The 17,550-nt window shown below is 43.5% G+C and overlaps 1 protein-coding gene across 1 annotated transcript in view; it reads right to left on the bottom strand.

Annotated features, from left to right (window-relative positions):
• Positions 1 to 320: 320 nt before the first annotated feature.
• Positions 321 to 17,550, bottom strand: part of LOC141197747 (uncharacterized) — a 29,521-nt gene continuing 12,291 nt past the window's right edge. The window contains exons 2-7 of the mRNA XM_073662833.1: positions 9,538 to 9,687; positions 9,229 to 9,408; positions 9,022 to 9,145; positions 8,841 to 8,938; positions 8,552 to 8,642; positions 321 to 1,915 (exon numbers count right to left, since the gene is read on the bottom strand). Coding sequence (XP_073518934.1) covers positions 726 to 1,915; positions 8,552 to 8,642; positions 8,841 to 8,938; positions 9,022 to 9,145; positions 9,229 to 9,408; positions 9,538 to 9,630 — 1,776 coding nt within the window. The 5' untranslated portion in view covers positions 9,631 to 9,687 and the 3' untranslated portion in view covers positions 321 to 725. The remainder of the gene's footprint in view (positions 1,916 to 8,551; positions 8,643 to 8,840; positions 8,939 to 9,021; positions 9,146 to 9,228; positions 9,409 to 9,537; positions 9,688 to 17,550) is intronic.

The raw sequence follows: 17,550 nt of genomic DNA on the forward strand, positions 1-17,550 counted from the left end.
AATGACACTTGCTAAAAGAAGGGTATTGAAACCACTACTTGATGCCATCTGGGAAAATGGCCTGATGTACTCCTGGGGGTACCCATTACAGCTGTATATTTTCAAAGATCCAAGCAACATGAGACCTATTTGTGATGCCCTGGACATTCCATATATCTGGCACCATGAGGGTTAAGACTGCTTCTTTTTCGACACTGAGGTGAGGCAGTAATAGCTCTGAAGCAAGAAGATAAGACCTTCCATAAGAAACACTGCATACCAGACATGCTGACAGAGGTGGAGGACCTCAGATTAACCTCTGATCTCTTCTTTCTTTCCCATATCGAAAGTCATGTTTGAGGCTGTAAATTGCTTATAATTCCCTGTAGAGAGTGCTTTCAGTGTGTGCATTCTCTTGGTGCTATGTCCAGGCCATGTCCTTCCTGTTGATGTACAATACAACTGAAGGTGGCGATGATTGGGAGCAGGATTGTGTGATGTAACAACCTTGGGTGATGTAACATCCTTACGGAAACGAGACAATGGAACGGCGCCACAACAGGAAGTGCGTATGAGTGTTTTTATTTTAACAAGGCCAAACATGAGGAATGAGAAGGAGTTGTCCTAGTAGTGGACAACCCCTTTAAGAAGATACAATTTTCGGTTAAAAATGAAAAAGGCTTTTCTCCTGTGTGACTTCTCTAAAGTTTATTAAGAGTTGATTTCCGTGTAAACCATTTCCCATATTAAGAACATGAAAATGTCTTCTCGTCTGTGTGAATACTTTGGTGACTAAGAAGTGATAATTTCTTCACAAAACATTTCCCACATTCTGAACAGGAAAAAGGCTTCTCCCCTGTGTGAGTTCTTTGGTGCTTAATAAAATCTGATTTATCGTTAAAACATTTCCCACATTCTGAACAGGAAAAAGGCTTCTCCCCTGTGTGAGTTCTCTTGTGCTTAACCAAATCTGATTTCTGGATGAAACATTTCCCACATTCTGAACAGGAAAAAGGCTTCTCCCCTGTGTGAGTTCTCTGGTGATTAACCAAATCTGATTTCTGGTTAAAACATTTCCCACATTCTAAACAGCAAAAAGGCTTTTCCCCTGTGTGAGTTCTCTGGTGATTAACCAAATTTGATTTCTGGCTAAAATATTTCCCACATTCTGAACAGGAAAAAGGCTTCTCTCCTGTGTGAATTCTCTGGTGATTAATCAAAACTGATTTCTGGCTAAAACATTTCCCACATTCTGAACAGGAAAAAGGCTTCTCCCCTGTGTGATTTCTCTGGTGATTAACCAAAGTTGATTTCTGGTTAAAACATTTTCCACATTCTGTACAGGAAAAAGGCTTCTCCCCTGTGTGAGTTCTCTGATGTCTGATAAAACTTGATTTCAATGTAAAACCTTTCCCACATTCTGAGCATGAAAATGGCTTCTCCCCTGTGTGAGTTCTCTGATGACTGATTAAAATAGATTTTTCTGTAAAACATTTACCACATTCTGAACAAGAAAATGGCTTGTCCTCTGTGTGACTTCTCTGGTGATTAACAAGATTTGATTTCTGATTAAAACATTTCCCACACTTGGAACAAGGAAATCTATTCTCTGCTGTGTGAATGCTTTGATGTTTAAGAAAAGACTTTTCGAAGGAAAAACTATTTCCATATTCTGAACATGAAAATGGCTTCTTTGCTTTAGGAGTAATTCGTTTTTTAATGCTTATTTTGTGACTTTGATTTTCCTTAGTAGTCGGTAATAAATCAGAAGACAGGACGTGTTTCAAAGGATCAGATGACAGATCTTTGCTGTGAAGGGATGATGGTATATCTGGAGTAATGGCATTCACTTCAATTGTATCTTGTGGATTCTCAAGATCATCTGATTTAAAAATTGAAGACGTCAGCTGTCCCTCTGGTCTCCTGGTACAGTCATCTGTCAAGAATAAAACCAATTATTATTTATGAATAACATATCCTTAAAATTTATATTGATGAACATTTCTACTTAAACTCTCCGTAAAAATGTACTTTATGTAAAAGTATCATTATTTACCAAGAAAACATCACAGAAAAAAATCAGCCTTACCAACACCAAATCAGATAACAAATGCACTAGCATTTTAATGTTGGTTGGGTGTACTGGGGTGTCTGTCCATGTGGGGTGCACTTACATAGTAATATATGATGTAATAGTATGGGCATCACCAATAGGCAGCTAGCCAGACACTGTGCATCACATCTACCTGTGTGACTGGCGTCCTATGCAAGCTTCATCTGTGTGCATCTTTAATACTAGGCAACCACCCCCTCCATGAATTTGTAGGTTTGTGAGTGGTCGCTCCATCAGTATTTTGCACCTGCGCTGCGCCCCCCCCTCCCTTTATCATGGGGGTCTGCGGCATCCTGCTAGTGCATTTGTTACATGATTTGGTGTTAGTAAGGCTGTATTATTTTCTGTGATTTTTTTTTTTAAGTTTGCCTTATGTTAGTCGTCATTATTCACCAAGACAATAACAGTTCACAGTCTAATAGAAAACCTCATAAGATGAACCAGTGGAGCGTGGTGTTCAACTGTTTGTTAATTCTGCCTCCCAAATATGGAATAAAAAGCCATCAAACAATGTTATGTAGGTGAAATGATGCCAATAAAAACTTCTACTCATCTCACAAAAAACAAGTCCCCACTCAGGTCCATCATCTGTCAATGGAAAAACAGAGGTTTCCACATTATTAGTGGCTCAAAGGCTCTTGAGAATCAACATGGCTTCCATAAACCAATCCAGCAATATCCGCTCTCCCAAAGTCAGATCTCCCCCTCACTTCTGAGCCTTGCAGTGCGCCCAAACCACATTTATCATCCATGAATTTGGCATTACTATAGTGAGAAGAACCCACTTAATTTACGTTGTGTGTCTCCTGGAGCACAATCTGGGCACTATGTGTTGGGTAATGAAATTATATATTTGTAATTTTCAATCTCCAACATTTCCGGAAAGTGCCTGTGGAGTCAAAATAGTCACTACTCCTATAGATTATTTCACTGAGGGTTATAATTTCCAAAATAGTGTCACTTTATGGTGATTTCTACTGCTCTGGTTTTCAGCAATTTGGTCACATTAGGGCTTGTGCAAATGGTGTGTCCCATCTCCTCTGGGATCTGCTCCTGCGACGTCGGCTTCTGTCACCTTATTCATCCTGCAGGCGGTGCTGGTGATGGAGGAGATGTCGGAACTAGAAGCTCTGGGCGGCGCAGGCTCTGTCCAGCCACTAAGATTAGAGTGCCTGGGACCAGTAGTACCATCCAGTCTGGCAGTATGGGTGTGTGCTGTCCAGCTGGAGTAATCTGCTCTCTGCTTCAGCCAATTGGAAAGCACCACACCCTATTAAAGCTGGAAGCATATTGCCGGAAGCTGCCAGATCCAGCCTTGTTCTCCTCTGGTTCAGTCCTCTGTGCTCAGCTCCCGGCTTGTGTATTTGATTCCTGTTGTGACCTCGGCCCGTTTACTGACTACTTTTGTGTGATTTTGTATTTTCTCTGCCCTCATGGTTCTAACCCGGCTATCTGACTATTCTTCTTGCCATCTCACACCACAGAACAGCAGGTAACACTGTGGCCCAAGCTTAGGGGTCTCTGTGTAAGTCCAAATCCATGTAGAGGGTTAAAGTGTGATGAGCAAGGCAAACCCTGGGATCTGGAAAATGGAGTAGATAGCGCCAAGCCTGTTCGTGGTAACCATCTTTTCAGCTGCCAAGTGACAACGAACAGAGCCCCCAATACATTGTGTCTGCAATCTATTAGCTAAGGGTCGCTCCTCCCCTTCTTAACCTGCCATGTTCCCAGACAGTAGTGTACAACCATATTTGGGGTATCGTCGGATTCAAGAGAAGTTTGAATATAATTTGTAAGGTCCATTTGTTACTATTATCCTTTGTGAAGAATTCCAAAGCTATCACCACATAAAGTGACACACGTCAGATTTGAAAAATGGGCCCTGATAGGAACACAAACTGTCTGCAGGAAGGGGTTAAATCAGAGTATTTTGGGCACCAAAACTGTGAGTATAGACAATAACACATCTACTGAAATGATCAAACTCAACATTCTCCATCAGTAAGTAGTGAGTAACTAGTGGTGAAACCTCTCTGGGGTAATTAGAGTATGGGGCTCGGTGGCTCTTGGGAATCTAAACAATCTTAAGGGACAATATTTTCTATCAGATGAGTTTGAAGAAAAAATATTAGACATTCATAGAGAACTTTTTATAATAGTGAAGAGCTGAGGTGTCTTAAATTTAGCGTAGAGATATATCATGGCACAGGTGTAATGTTTTTTTGTATGGTTTATCGCGATCCTCTTTGAAGTTAATCAGTTTTAAAAGAAATTGAAAACTCAGGATAAAGGGAAACTCTGTTGTTATTGTACAGAAATTCACACTTGGCCCTCACTGCACATTTAATCGCTTCCCGACCGACCACTGTATATAAACGTCGGCGCTGCCTGGGCTCTGTGCAGCGCCGACGTTTATAAACGGTCGGTGGTCCCGCAGCGCTCAGGACCCCCAGGGTCCTGCAGGCGCTGCGGTTCAGATGAGTAGCAGTGACGGGACATCAACGGGACCTGATTGGATCAGGTCCCAATGATGTTAAACCTTTGCTATCTTCTAGATGCCGCAATCTATAGCGATCGCGGCATTTAGAAGATAGTGAGAGGAGAGGGGGTCGCCCACTTACCTCTCCGACGGCCCCCTGATGTCTGAGAGGACCTGCCGTTGTCATTGCAGCCGTTGGTCACATGACCGCCTCCGGGTCTGCCATGTACGGTGTCCTGCTAGACTCAGCCTGCAGCTGAAGTCTAGCAGGAGACACTGACAAGTGTGATACTGTCAGCAAAGCTCTCATGCAATGCAATACATGTCTATTGCATTGCATGAGAACAGTGATTAGAAAACTAAAAATTAATGTCCCATACAGGGACTAAATAAAAATGTAACAAAAAGTCTAAAAAATGCTTTCAAACTGTTTAAAAAAATCACAAAATAAATAAAAATAAATAATAAAATATTAAACCAATAAATCCGTATATTTATGCAAAAAACTAAAAAGTACACATATTTGGTATTGCCGCGTCCGAAACAACCCAATCTATAAAACTGTCACACTAATTAACTCCTTCTGTGTACACCGTAATAAAAATAAATAAAAAACGGAGCAAAAAACTATGGTTTTTCATCATATCGCCAAACAAAAAGTGGAAAAAAAATGCAATCAAAAAGCAAAATGGAAATAAAAATGGTACCGCTGAAAACGTCATCTTGTTCTGCAAAAAAAAAGCCGCCATACAGGTCCATCAGCCAAAAAATAAAAAAGTTATAGCTCTCAGAATAAAGCGTTGCAAAAAAAATATTTTTTCTATAAAAGTTTCATTGTGTAAAAGCGCCAAAACATAAAAAAAATATACGGTAAGTGTAGTATCGCTGTAAATGTACTGACCCGAAGAATAATGCTGCCTTATCACTTTTACCACACGCAGAACGGCATAAAAAAAAACCTGAAAAAATAATTCCTGAATTGTTGGTTTTTGTTAATTTTACCTCCCAAAAAACGGAATAGAAAGCGATCAAAAAATGTCACGTACCCAAAAATGGTACCAATAAAAATGTCAACTCATCCCTCAAAAAACAAGCCATCAAATGACTCTGCCGGCCGAAATATGGAAAAATTATAGCTCTCAAAATATGGCGATGCAAAAACTAGATTTTGCAAAAAAAGCGTCTTTTAGTGTGTGACAGCTGTCAGTCATAAAAACTTGATATAAATCTGGTATCTGTAATCGCACCGAGCCGAAGAATAAAGTAATCTAATCAGTTATATCACACGAGGAACGGCGTAAAAAATAAATAAAACCAATTCTTCACCTGCTACTGATTTGTTTATTATGTCTCCCAAAGATCGCAGTAAGGCTCTGCCCACATTTATCCTGCGCTCTGCGCTGAGCACTTACACCAGAGTTTCCATGTAAATCTCTGAAATACGTGATTCAGACAGAACCCATGACGGAATATTCCCTGTAATGAGGCAGATATAGGCCACTGTGGATGCCGTCTGGCCTGTGATCCCACGGTGTCAGTTTTTTTAGGCGTGCATAAAAGTGCGGTTGGCCACAGTTTTGTGCACTTCTGAAAAAAAGGACACCGCTAAACAGAGGCCAGACGGAGTCCAGAGTAACTCTGCTGCCTCATTACAGTGAATGGATCCTGCAGGGGTTTCATCTGAATTACATCACTTGGAAATTTAGATGGAAACCCCGATGTAAGTGCTCAGCATAGAGCGCCGGATAAACAATATGTAAAATGTTCCCAATAAAAGCTTCAACTCAGTCCTCAAAAAAAGCTAGTCCCCACTCAGGTCAGTTATCTGTTAAAAATATAAGGGACTTCCAAGTTACTGGTAGCAGAAAGGCTCTGGAAAAGCGAAATGGCCCTTGCCCCCCAAAACAAATTCAGAAAATTTTGTGCTCCCAAATCCAAATGCCTATTCTACAATAATTTGTTCTCCAATTGTCAAATAATGCTCCGTCCCTCCCAGATCTCGCTGTATGGCTAAGCAGTACGATACAGCCACATATGGGGTATTGCCACTATTAGAAGAAATTGTGACACATTTCAGCACCATTTTTACTCATTGCCCTGTGTGAAAATGTAAAATCTGAGGGTAAAACATTTTGTTGTGATAAAAATATAATTTTGGTATAAATTAAAAAATTCTCACTACTTCCCTAGATGAATTCCTTGAGAGGTGTAGTTTACAAAATGAGTCACTTGTGGGGGTTTCTGCTGTTTCGGCATGTCAGCGACTCTTCAAATGTGACATGGTGTCTGCAACCTATCCCAGCCAACATAGTGCTCCTTTCTCTTCCGAACCCTGCCGTACACCAAAGCAGTGGTTTTCCCCCACATATGTGGTATCGGCGTACTCAGGAGAAATTGCACAACAAATTTCATGGTGCAATTTCTCCTATTACCTTTATGATAATGCAAAATTAAGGGATGAAAAACGTTTTTGTGGAAAAAATGTGAACATTTTATTTTTGCAGCTCAATATTATAAACTTCTGTGAAGCACCTTGGGGTTCAAGGTGCTCACCACACATCTAGATAAGTTCCCTAAGGGGTCTAGTTTCCAAAATGGTGTCACTTGTGGGGGTTTTCCACTGTTTAGGCACATCAGGAGCTCTCCAAACGTAACATGGCGTCCGCTAATTATTCAAGCAAATTTTACATTCAAAAAGTCTAATGGCGCTCCTTCCCTTCCGAACCCTGCCGTGAGTCCAAACAGTGGTTTTTCCTCACATATGGGGTATCAGCGCGCTCATGAGAAATTGCACTACAAATTGTGTAGTCCATTTTTTCCTGTTACCCTTGTGAAAATAAAAAAATTGGGTCTAAAGTAACATTTTTGTGAAAAAAAGTTAAATGTTCATTGTTTTCTTCCACATTCCAAAAATTCCCGTGAAACACCTGAAGGGTTAATAAACTTCTTGAATGTGGTTTTGAGCACCTTGAGGGGTGCAGTTTTTAGAATGGTGTCACTTTTGGGTATTTTCTGTCATATAGGCCCCTCAAAGTCACTTCAAATAAGATGTGGTCCCTAAAAAAATGTTTTTGTAAATTTTGTTGGAAAAATGAGAAATCGCTGGTCAACTTTTAACCCTTATAGCTTCTTAACAAAAAAAAATTTTGGTTCCAAAATTGTGCTGATGTAAAGTAGACATGTGGGAAATGTTATTTATTAACTATTTTGTGTGACATATCTCTCTGATTTAAGGGCATGAAAATTCAAAGTTTGAAAATTGAAAATTTTTTGCCAAATTTCCGATTTTTTCACAAATAAACGCAAGTGATAGCGAAGAAATTTTACCAATATCATGAAGTACAATATGTCACGAAAAAACAGTCTCAGAATCAGGGGAATCCGTTGAAGCGTTCCAGAATAATTACTTCATAAAGTGACAGTGGTCAGAATTGAAAAAATTGGCCTGGTCACGAAGGCAAAAACAGGCTCTGGCGCGAAATGGTTAATGTAGATCATAAAAGTAAAGTTAGAAAGACTGGACCTGGTCTTGTAAGGACCATATGAGCACATTCAGCAGCACAGAGGGGAGAGAAGGTGGATTCATCCAATAAGATATCAGGGTTCTAGGAAGCCAACAGCATCATTACCCTCCGCTTTCTCTTACAGACACAATATTTTTCTTCAAGGGATTTTGTAACTTGTCAGCACTTTCTATGTACGCTGTCATTAGGCTTTGTGGTTTACAGATCTGGGCAGGTAACGGTCAGCATCTCCTAATCCCAGGGGGTAGGTGGATCCTCCAGGTTGTAAGTTCTATGGAAAAGGGCTTTCAAGGCCCAAAATCATTTGAACAGTTTTGGGTGGAGAATGTTTTGGTCTAGTGGCAAAATGGTGATCACACGATTGTGATATAGCCGGACTACACCACTGATAAAGAAGCCACAGCCGCTGACTGAGAAGAATCTGTGACTTCTCCTTATTTAGTGGTTACTACTCACCTGGGTAGTCATATGTAGGAATCTCCTCTTTACACCGCTCATCACTCCTCACATATGCCTCTGTAGTATTAATATGGGTCAGATCTTCACCCTGAAACAAATATTATAAAAGTCACAGACAGATGAAGAAGCCACATCTATGATCAGCTCTAATCCTGCCATCTCCACCGTTCTCATTACACAAGTATAAAACATATAATACTGGTGGATAAATCACCACCGAACACAAGACCTTCACAGCCGTCTACACATCATAGGGGAGATCTCATGACTCCTTCTCTCCATCTACCTGATGAGCCTGAGGAACATTGGGATCTTCTTGTTTACAGTCCTGTGGAAGAAGAGGACGGGGACATCTGTCTGGTGTTGTCCTCTTACTGGATAGATCTGGAGGAAACACATACAGGGACTGAATTCATTCTTTACATACAGATAATTATAGGCCGTGTGTATTTAGTCCTGTCTATTACCTGGTGATGTGAGGGACTGGGGAACCTCCATCATGCCGTCTTTGTACACATCTTTGTGTCCTTCTAAATACTCCCACTCCTCCATGGAGAAATAGACAGCGACATCCTGACATCTTATAGGAACCTGACACATACAATGATACCGTCATCCCCCCGATCCTTTCATAGTGTTACTGTATAATGTCCCAGTATTCCCAGCAGTGTCACCTCTCCAGTCAGCAGCTCAATCATCTTGTAGGTGAGTTCTAGGATCTTCTGGTCATTGATGTCCTCATGTATCAAGGGGTGAGATGGAGTCCCTGTGATTGGGCTCAGGGGTCTTTCCCATCCCTCAGACACAGGGGCCTGACAGTGCACAATAGAGGTCTTCTTCATTAATATGTAATCCTGGTTATGGAGAGACACATTATTAAATCTCACTACAGACATTTCCAGAGTCCTCACCTTACCAGTTCTGGCCATCTGTTATTCCCATAGATAAGAATGATGTAATGTGACATCATCAGAATCTCTTACCTCTCCAGTAAGCCGGAAGAGGATCTCTAGGGTGAGGTGTAATATCCTCTCCGCCATCTTGTCTCTGTCCATATCCATCTTTGATGGGTCCATAAGGAAAATTCTCTTAAATAGAAGATCTTCACTGAAAGGATCTGATATTTTAGGGACCTGAATGAGAAGATGATGAGCCTATGTAACATCATAAAAATCTTGTGTAATAATACAATTACTGGAGATAATAAAAGCAAACATATGAGGAGATATATTATTTTACAGTATTTAGTTTTCTTCTTTACATCTAGTAATAAAACCTATATATTTTAGGCCACAGACAACAAGCAGTTTCTTCCTTGGAGTCTGTAGCTGAACACGTTTCTCAAAGACTCATCTTCCATAAAGCTAATTATCGCCTCATTTACCGACACTGGAATCGGCATTAGCAATACTGCAGGAGATATTCATTACAATAATATAAGAAATAACTACTTCATGATGAGGACGACATATTCATCTTCTACTACGGCTCTAGAAACATATTTAGCCAGAGTGCTTCACTGACTACATCTCCGCCTGTTGTCTATATGAATGTTTCCCGTCTTCCCCGGACTGTAATTTTCTATCACGTTAGATCTCATGTCTGATTCACACACAGAAGTTTGAGGCTGACACATGGTAAGGTTTTTAATGTTATACATAGTAGGGCTATCCCAAATGGGTTCACCTTGCCATGGTGGGATAGCTTTCATGCTAGTTTTGATCAAAAACAGTGTTGCACTTTTGCTTCTAATTTATTTATTTACAGCAGGGTTTATGACCATTTTTCTTCTTATAGGTTTTTTTCTGATTAACGGCCCTAGTAAACATACATTTATGTGCTGCATGGATAATAACTAAAACCAAGCTCAAATTCTGTGTTTTTTCATGGACACCAGAGTGGCTGTGTGGGCTGCTACTATGGATGGTACGACCCTAACTATCCAACTATCATGTGGTAAAAATCTCATAGGTCCGGGATTCATTAGTATCTGCACGAAGAATGGGGCTTAGTGAGTATTTATTAAAGGGAATCCACTCCACCAACTACCCCACGGCTGATTAAAGGGAATCTGTCACCCGCTGGGACTTATCTAACCTCTAATATGGGGATACAGGTGATAGAAATGTGAATCTATACTTACCTGTATGCCTCATATTAGAGGTCTGTTTGCTGTGAAATGACTTTTTATTTAGTGAAGATTCCGATGCTTGCGGGCCGGTGGACGGGAAGAAATGCCCTGTGACGTGCAGTTACCATGTCCAGGTCCCGCGCACTTCACTTTTTACGGAAGACGCAGCTGTACTGTGTACTATCCAGTCATAGTACTGCAGGGATCTTGTGCGCAGGTGCCGATGAGTCACGGTGACTTCCCGGCGCCTGGGCACAAGATCCCTTCAGTACTATGGCTGCATAGTACACAGTACAAGTGCGTCACTACCGTAAAAAGCGCGCAGGCCGTGGGATCTGGACATGGGGACTGCACATCACAGGGCACTGTGACATGCAGAGAAGGGGGAAAATACTTTAATCAACACAGTAGGCAGGGATTTCTTCCCGTCCCCTAGCCAGCAAGCATTGGAATCTTCACTGAATAAAAAGCCATTTCACAGCAAACAGATCTCTAATATGAGGCATACAGGTATGTATAGATTCACATTTCTATCACCTGTATGTCCATATTAGAAGTCAGATAAGTCCGAGAGGGTGACAGATTCCCTTTAATCAGCCGTGGAGAAGTCATAAAACCAGATATGTATCAAGGTATTGTAAAGTGGCTAATGGTCGCATAGTCGATGGGAGGTATGTGTCACAGAGATGGCTGGTCTCTGTGATGTAACCCGGAGTGTTTCTCTAGGGCACATAAGCACTAAGAGGATCGTTTGGTGCACCTGGGAGCCGGGTTACAGGTAGCTAGGAGAGAATGGGTGGGTCCAGCTACCCACATACCTCACCTCTGGGTGTGGTTATCAGCCTATAAAATGGAGGCTGCTGTTTGGCACATGATCTGTGTGTTTGGAGGGAGAAGTTACATAGTTTATAAAGCTGAAAACAGACAAGCGTCCATCCAGTTCAGCCTATTTCTTGTGCACTGCAGCTATTCCGCAGCTTTGATCCAGGGGAAGGCAAAAAAAACCCATGCGGTATAGGTCAATTTACATCATTGAGGAAAAATTCACTTCCCGACTCCAATCTGGCAGTCAGATTAAATCCCTGGATTAATTAACTATCACTAAGCATAAAATGTAATTTTATTGTTCTCAAGAAAGGCATCCAGGCCTCTCTTGAACTCATTACTTGAACTCAGACCTCCTGTGTATGTTTGTCTTCGGACCAAGCCAGGACACTGGACGCTACCCCAGCTTGTGTGCCACACAGGCCTGACTGAGCAGAGACCTGCTAAGGACATTTAGGCTGTGTGCCCACGATGCGTTTTTTAAGCGTTTCCGCAGCGGCAAAAACGCTGTGGAAACGCATTAAAAATGCTTGGTAGAAGGGCTGCAATGTTCCCGAATGATAATCCGCATGTGCTGTGTCCATGCTGCGGACATTTCCACTGTGGATTATCATTGCGGAAAAAAATGCAGCACTACCAATTATTTTGCGGAAGCGCTGCGTTTTCGCCGCCATAGACTTGCATTGAGCCGCTTCAAATCCGCAAATACGTAAAACTACTTGCGGAATTGAAGCGCATTTGCTGCGATTTTGGAACACAAGACCGCAGCAAATGGGAAGTGACCTCATGTGGGGGCGTTCCAGCCATCCCAGACCATCCCATAAATCCAGGAAGACGAGAATCCCATACCATTACCGTCTTCCTGGATCATGGCTGAGCATCCGGGGTGGTACAAAAGGATGGACCTGAATGTCCCGGTCATGATTAGTGTGGCAAGTGTCTGCGTGCAGGCAGACATAGGCCGATGTGACACTACTACTCCCATCGGCCTATGTCTGTCCCCCGTCCACTAGTGCCAGCAGGATCAGCTCGATGGGAGCAGTAGTTCCCATCAGCCTGATCCTGGTGTTAAAATTGCCCTAATATGTCCTTTAAACTGCCCCCATATGTTTATATTTTGCCCCAATACCTTTTTTATTTTTTTTTATGCCCCCATATTTTTTTGATTTTACTTATTTATTTTTTTAAATTTACAGTCCCCATTTTTTTTTGTCCCTAATAAATTTTAAAAATACATTGGTGGCCAGTGGTTGCCTAAAAGAAATTTAGTTTATACATTACCTGTCCCCGCCGATCGCCACCTAAAATAAAGTAAAATATAAAAAACTACACCTATATTCACCTAGACACCTAATTCCCCGAAGCCATCGATCTCCTGTAATAAAATATAAAATAATAAACCACAACCTTATCCTTACCCCTCCGTAGTAGTCCACGAGTGTCCCACGCACGAAGATCTCCAGTTTAGAGCAGCCACATAAAATGTGACCGCTCTAAAAGAGCGCCGCCAATAAAATGAAGGAGCCATAAAGCGTCCCTGTCTTTGCATAAGCAAGTTCACCGGAGTTCAGCTAGCGCTGCTCCGGTGAGCTCCTTTACGTCCCCGCTGACCGTTAGAAATTCCCACAGTACAGCAGGGCCATAACGGAGGTCACCGGAGCTGCGCTGACTGAATGCTTCCCGGTGACCTCAGTCAGGGGCTCACGCTGCCGGAAGCGGACGTGTTCCCGGCAGTGTGAGCATACAGCAGCCATTCAGAGCTGTCACATCTCCAGATGTGACAGCTGTGCATGGGAGATCATTGCAGGAACGTGGACAGGTAATTATTTTTTTTTAGTAAATTAATAATTAAATAAAATTGTGTCGTTTATTTCAAATAAATTATTTTTTTCTGGGTGTAGTGTGTGTTTTTTCTTTCTAACACTTTGTAGGTTAGTAATGGGGGTGTCTTATAGACGCCCCTCATTACTAACCTGGGCTTCATGGCAGCTGGCGCTGACATGAACCCCACCACTATTACCCCCTGCCACCGCATCAGGGCAGCGTGTAAGAGTGAGGCTAAGTGCCAGATTTGGCCCACAAATATGATGCGCCAAATCTGGGGCGGCTGAGGGCTGATATTATAGCCTGGGAGGGGGCCTATAACCATGGCCCCTTTCTAGGGTATTAATATCAGGTCGCAGCTGTCCGCCTAGCCTTTGCTGGCTCCAATTTATAGGGGGACCCTATATTTTTTTGGGGGTCCCCCTGTAGAATGGGCAGTAAAGGCTAAGCTAACTGCTGCGGCCTGATATTAATAGCCTAGAGAGGGGCCATGATCCTTGGCTACTTCCCAGACTATAACATCAGCCCTCATCCGTCTGCTTTCCCTCTCCTGGTTATTAAAAATACGTGTGAGCCCACCCTATTTTTTTTATTTTTAAATACATTGAAATGTAAGATTATTATACAGCGTATGCGTGACCAAGCATACATTGAAATGGGTCTGTGTGTGTCTCCGGTATGTGTGGAAAAAGTCATCACCACTAATACCGGAGATTCTGATGTGTGAAAGAGCCTCAATTGGATATTGGGGGGTTGACTAGGAAATGACATCAAATTGACCCTTCTTTTTTTTCCCACTAACTTTATTTGGCTTCAAAAATGCTTCAAAAACGTTTACAAAATGCATGAAAAAACGCATCAAAAACGCACATAGAATTCGCATGCATTTTTCTGGCAAGGAGATGCAGAAATGGTCAGGAAAATTTCTGCTTCATTTCTGCATCGTGGGCGCATAGCCTTACTTTGTTTGCCTGATGTAAAAACTATTTGCTTTTCTGTTTGGCTTCTGGGTTTACGAAGCAATAAACCCACATGAACTTTTAAAGGAACATGCCTCACGTTTTCCTCCTGTCGCATCCAAGTGAGTAAAACCTCTACAATTGGTGTTAGACCTGCGGGCAGTGTTCCCAGCAAAGACGTGTGACTGCTACAGGAAAGACTGCATGTCCTGGGTGAAGCCTGTTGCAAGCCAGCAAGCATCGCCAGACAAAATGGAGGACCTGCTGAAACACCTGGTACAGTCGTAGCAACAGCAGAAGACCAACAGGCTGTTGTTACAGCAGATCCAGCAGCACCAGCAGGAACAATGGCAGCAGATGCAGCTTCTGGCAACCGCCATCCAGGGCAGGAAGAATGGCCCAACCCCAGGTCCGGCTGATGACTCCCACGTCCCGAAGGCAGTAAGATGGGCTTTGCAGAAAATGACCTCTGGGGATGACATTGAAGGTCGTTGAGAGGGAGAAACTTCTGCCAGAGCAGTGGGCAGAGGTACTGGCGCCATACTTGACGGGAGAGCCCCAGAAGGTGTACTATGATTTAGCTTTGCAGGATGCCAAAGAGTATGGCAAGCTAAAAACTGAGATTTTCTTGCACTTGGGGTTGACAATGACTATCAGGGCACAGCGGGTTCACTGCTGGGCGTATCACCGGGACAAACCACCTTGCTCCCAAATGTTTGAACTGTTGCACCTGGTCCAGAAGTGGCAAAAGCCGGAGTCCTCTACGCCTGCGCAGATGGTAGAGCGGATGATGATGGACCGGTTTGTGAACTCCCTGCCGAGGCCCATACAGACTTGGGTTTCCCAGGGTGATTCCCAGAATGCGGATGAACTGGTCAGACAGGTCGAGAGATACCAGGGAGTTGAAGATTCCTTGGGAAGGCAGCCCACTCCATACTGCGGATCCAAGGTCCCTACGGGTGACGTTGTTTGCTGGAGGTGCCGCGGCCTAGGCCATATAGCCGCCCGTTGTCCCCTGACCCCTGAGCCGATGGATTGCAGCATAGGATGCCGTTGTTCATATTATGCTTATCTGGCCTGCAGTGTAAACTGTTCACCCAACGAGGGGCCACAAGCATATCATGTGAAGGTGAACAGAAGGGAGTTAATGGCACTGCTAGATTCCGAGAGTCTGGTGACCCTTATGAGGACCACCCTTCCTCACCAAATGATCCCGGGGAAAAAAGCTGGCGTTCACTGCATTCATGGTGAGGCTAAGGACTACCCCATGGCCAGAGTGGACATTAAAACGGCCCACAGTACTGAGTCCCACAAGGTTGGCGTCGTTCAGAATTTATTGCACCCTATTATTATAGGCTGGGACTTTTGTTTGTTTTGGGATCTGTGGGGGAAGGGTTCCGGGTTTGGGGGCTCAGATAAGAAACCAGTTAACCATGATGAGGTATCACCACATCCAGAGTCTGACAGGTTTCCCTTTTGTGTCCTTGTGGAGGATAAGGAGGTAGTGCCCCCTCAGTCTGCCATTCCAGAGTTAGGAGTGACCAGCGAGAATTTGGGGTCTGCCCAGCATAGGGACCTAACTCTGAAGGAAGCCTTTAATAATGTCACTGTTATAAATTGGGTTGCAGAGGAGCCGGGGGCTGACACAAGATTTCCCCATTTTATGATGAGTGGGGAGTTGTTGTACCGGGTCAAGAAAGTGAGGGAGGAGCGTGTGGAGCAGTTAATAGTGCCGGGCCCCTTTAGACGGAAGGTGTTGGACATGGCCCATTAACATGTCTTGAGGGAAACAGCTGGGAGTGAAAAAAAACGCAGGAACGGATCGTGCAGAAGTTCTATTGTCCCGGATGTCCCCGTGAAATATTTAAGTATTGCAAGTCTTGCCCTACGTACCAGTTAACCACCCCCACCTCTTACTTTCAAAGTTCCATTGTGCCATTTGTCCATTATTGAAGTGCCGTTCGAGAGAATTGATATAGACTTGGTCGGTCCCCTGGTTGAATCTGCTCGTGGGCATCAATATATATTGGTTATCCTGGACTATGCCACACGCTATCCTAAAGAGATTTCACTGAGAAACTCCTCCGCAAAGAGTATAGCCCGCAAGTTGGTCCACGTGTTTTCCCAAACAGGCTTACCAAAGGGAGATACTCACCGATCAGGTAACTCCCTTTATGAGTAAGGTGATGAGGGAGTTATGCAAAGTCCTGCAAATCTCCCAACTGAGGATTTCAGTATACCATCCTCAGACAGATGGCCTTGTTGAAATATTTAACAAGACTCTGAAGAGTATGCTGAGGAAGGTCATAGAAAGGGATGGTAGAAACTGCGACTGTCTCCTACCGTATCTGTTGTTCTCCATCCAAGAGGTTCCACAGGCCTTACGGGGTTCTCGCCATTCGAACTCCTGCATGGCTGACATCCGCTGGATCTCCTGGATGTCGCAAAGGAAACCTGGGAAGCAGAGGTCACACCCCACAGGAGCATCTTCGAGCACATCGCTCTGATGTAGGAGATGATTGCGAAGGTGATGCCCATCGTAAAAGAACATCTCCTCCAGGCACAAGAAGTTCATGCCAGAGTCTACAACCGGTAAGCCAGAGTGAGGGAACTCAATCTGGGAGACCAGGTACTCGTGCTAATTCCTACGGTGGAAAGTAAGTTCTTGGCTAAGTGGCAAGGGCCATATGAGATGTTGGAAAAAGTGGGTGAAGTGAACTACAAGGTTCATCAACCGGGACGACGTAAGCCATACCAGATATACCACGTCAACCTCATCAAGCCGTGGCAAGACAGAGAAGCTGTGGAAGCTCCATGCTTGCTGGGCAGGCCAGAAGGTGACGTTGGAGGAGTCGCAATAGCGGAAACGCTAATGAAGTCTGAGAAACAGCAGTGTCGGGAGTTGCTGCAGAAGAACCAGGATCTGTTCTCGGAATTGCCGGGCTGCACAAGGGTCACGGAACACGAGATTCTGACGGAGCCACATGTGCGGGTGAACTTGAAGCCCTATTGGATACCTGAGGCGCAACGAGAGTTGATCTCCAAAAGAGGTGGCTCGTATGCTGAAGCTCGGTGTCATTGAAGAATCCAAGAGCGGTTGGTCGAGCCCGATCGTCTTGGTCCCAAAGCCCAATGGTGAGTGGAGATTCTGCAACGACTATCGGAAGTTGAAAGAGGGCTCCAAATTTGATGCATATCCCATGCCATGAGTCAATGAGCTGATCGAGAGGCTTGGGCCAGCAAGGTAAATAACCACC

Source organism: Phyllobates terribilis, unplaced genomic scaffold, assembly GCF_046119375.1.
Source record: "Phyllobates terribilis strain yellow unplaced genomic scaffold, ASM4611937v1 Scaffold_86__1_contigs__length_6382490, whole genome shotgun sequence".
Taxonomy (NCBI): Eukaryota; Metazoa; Chordata; class Amphibia; order Anura; family Dendrobatidae; genus Phyllobates; species Phyllobates terribilis.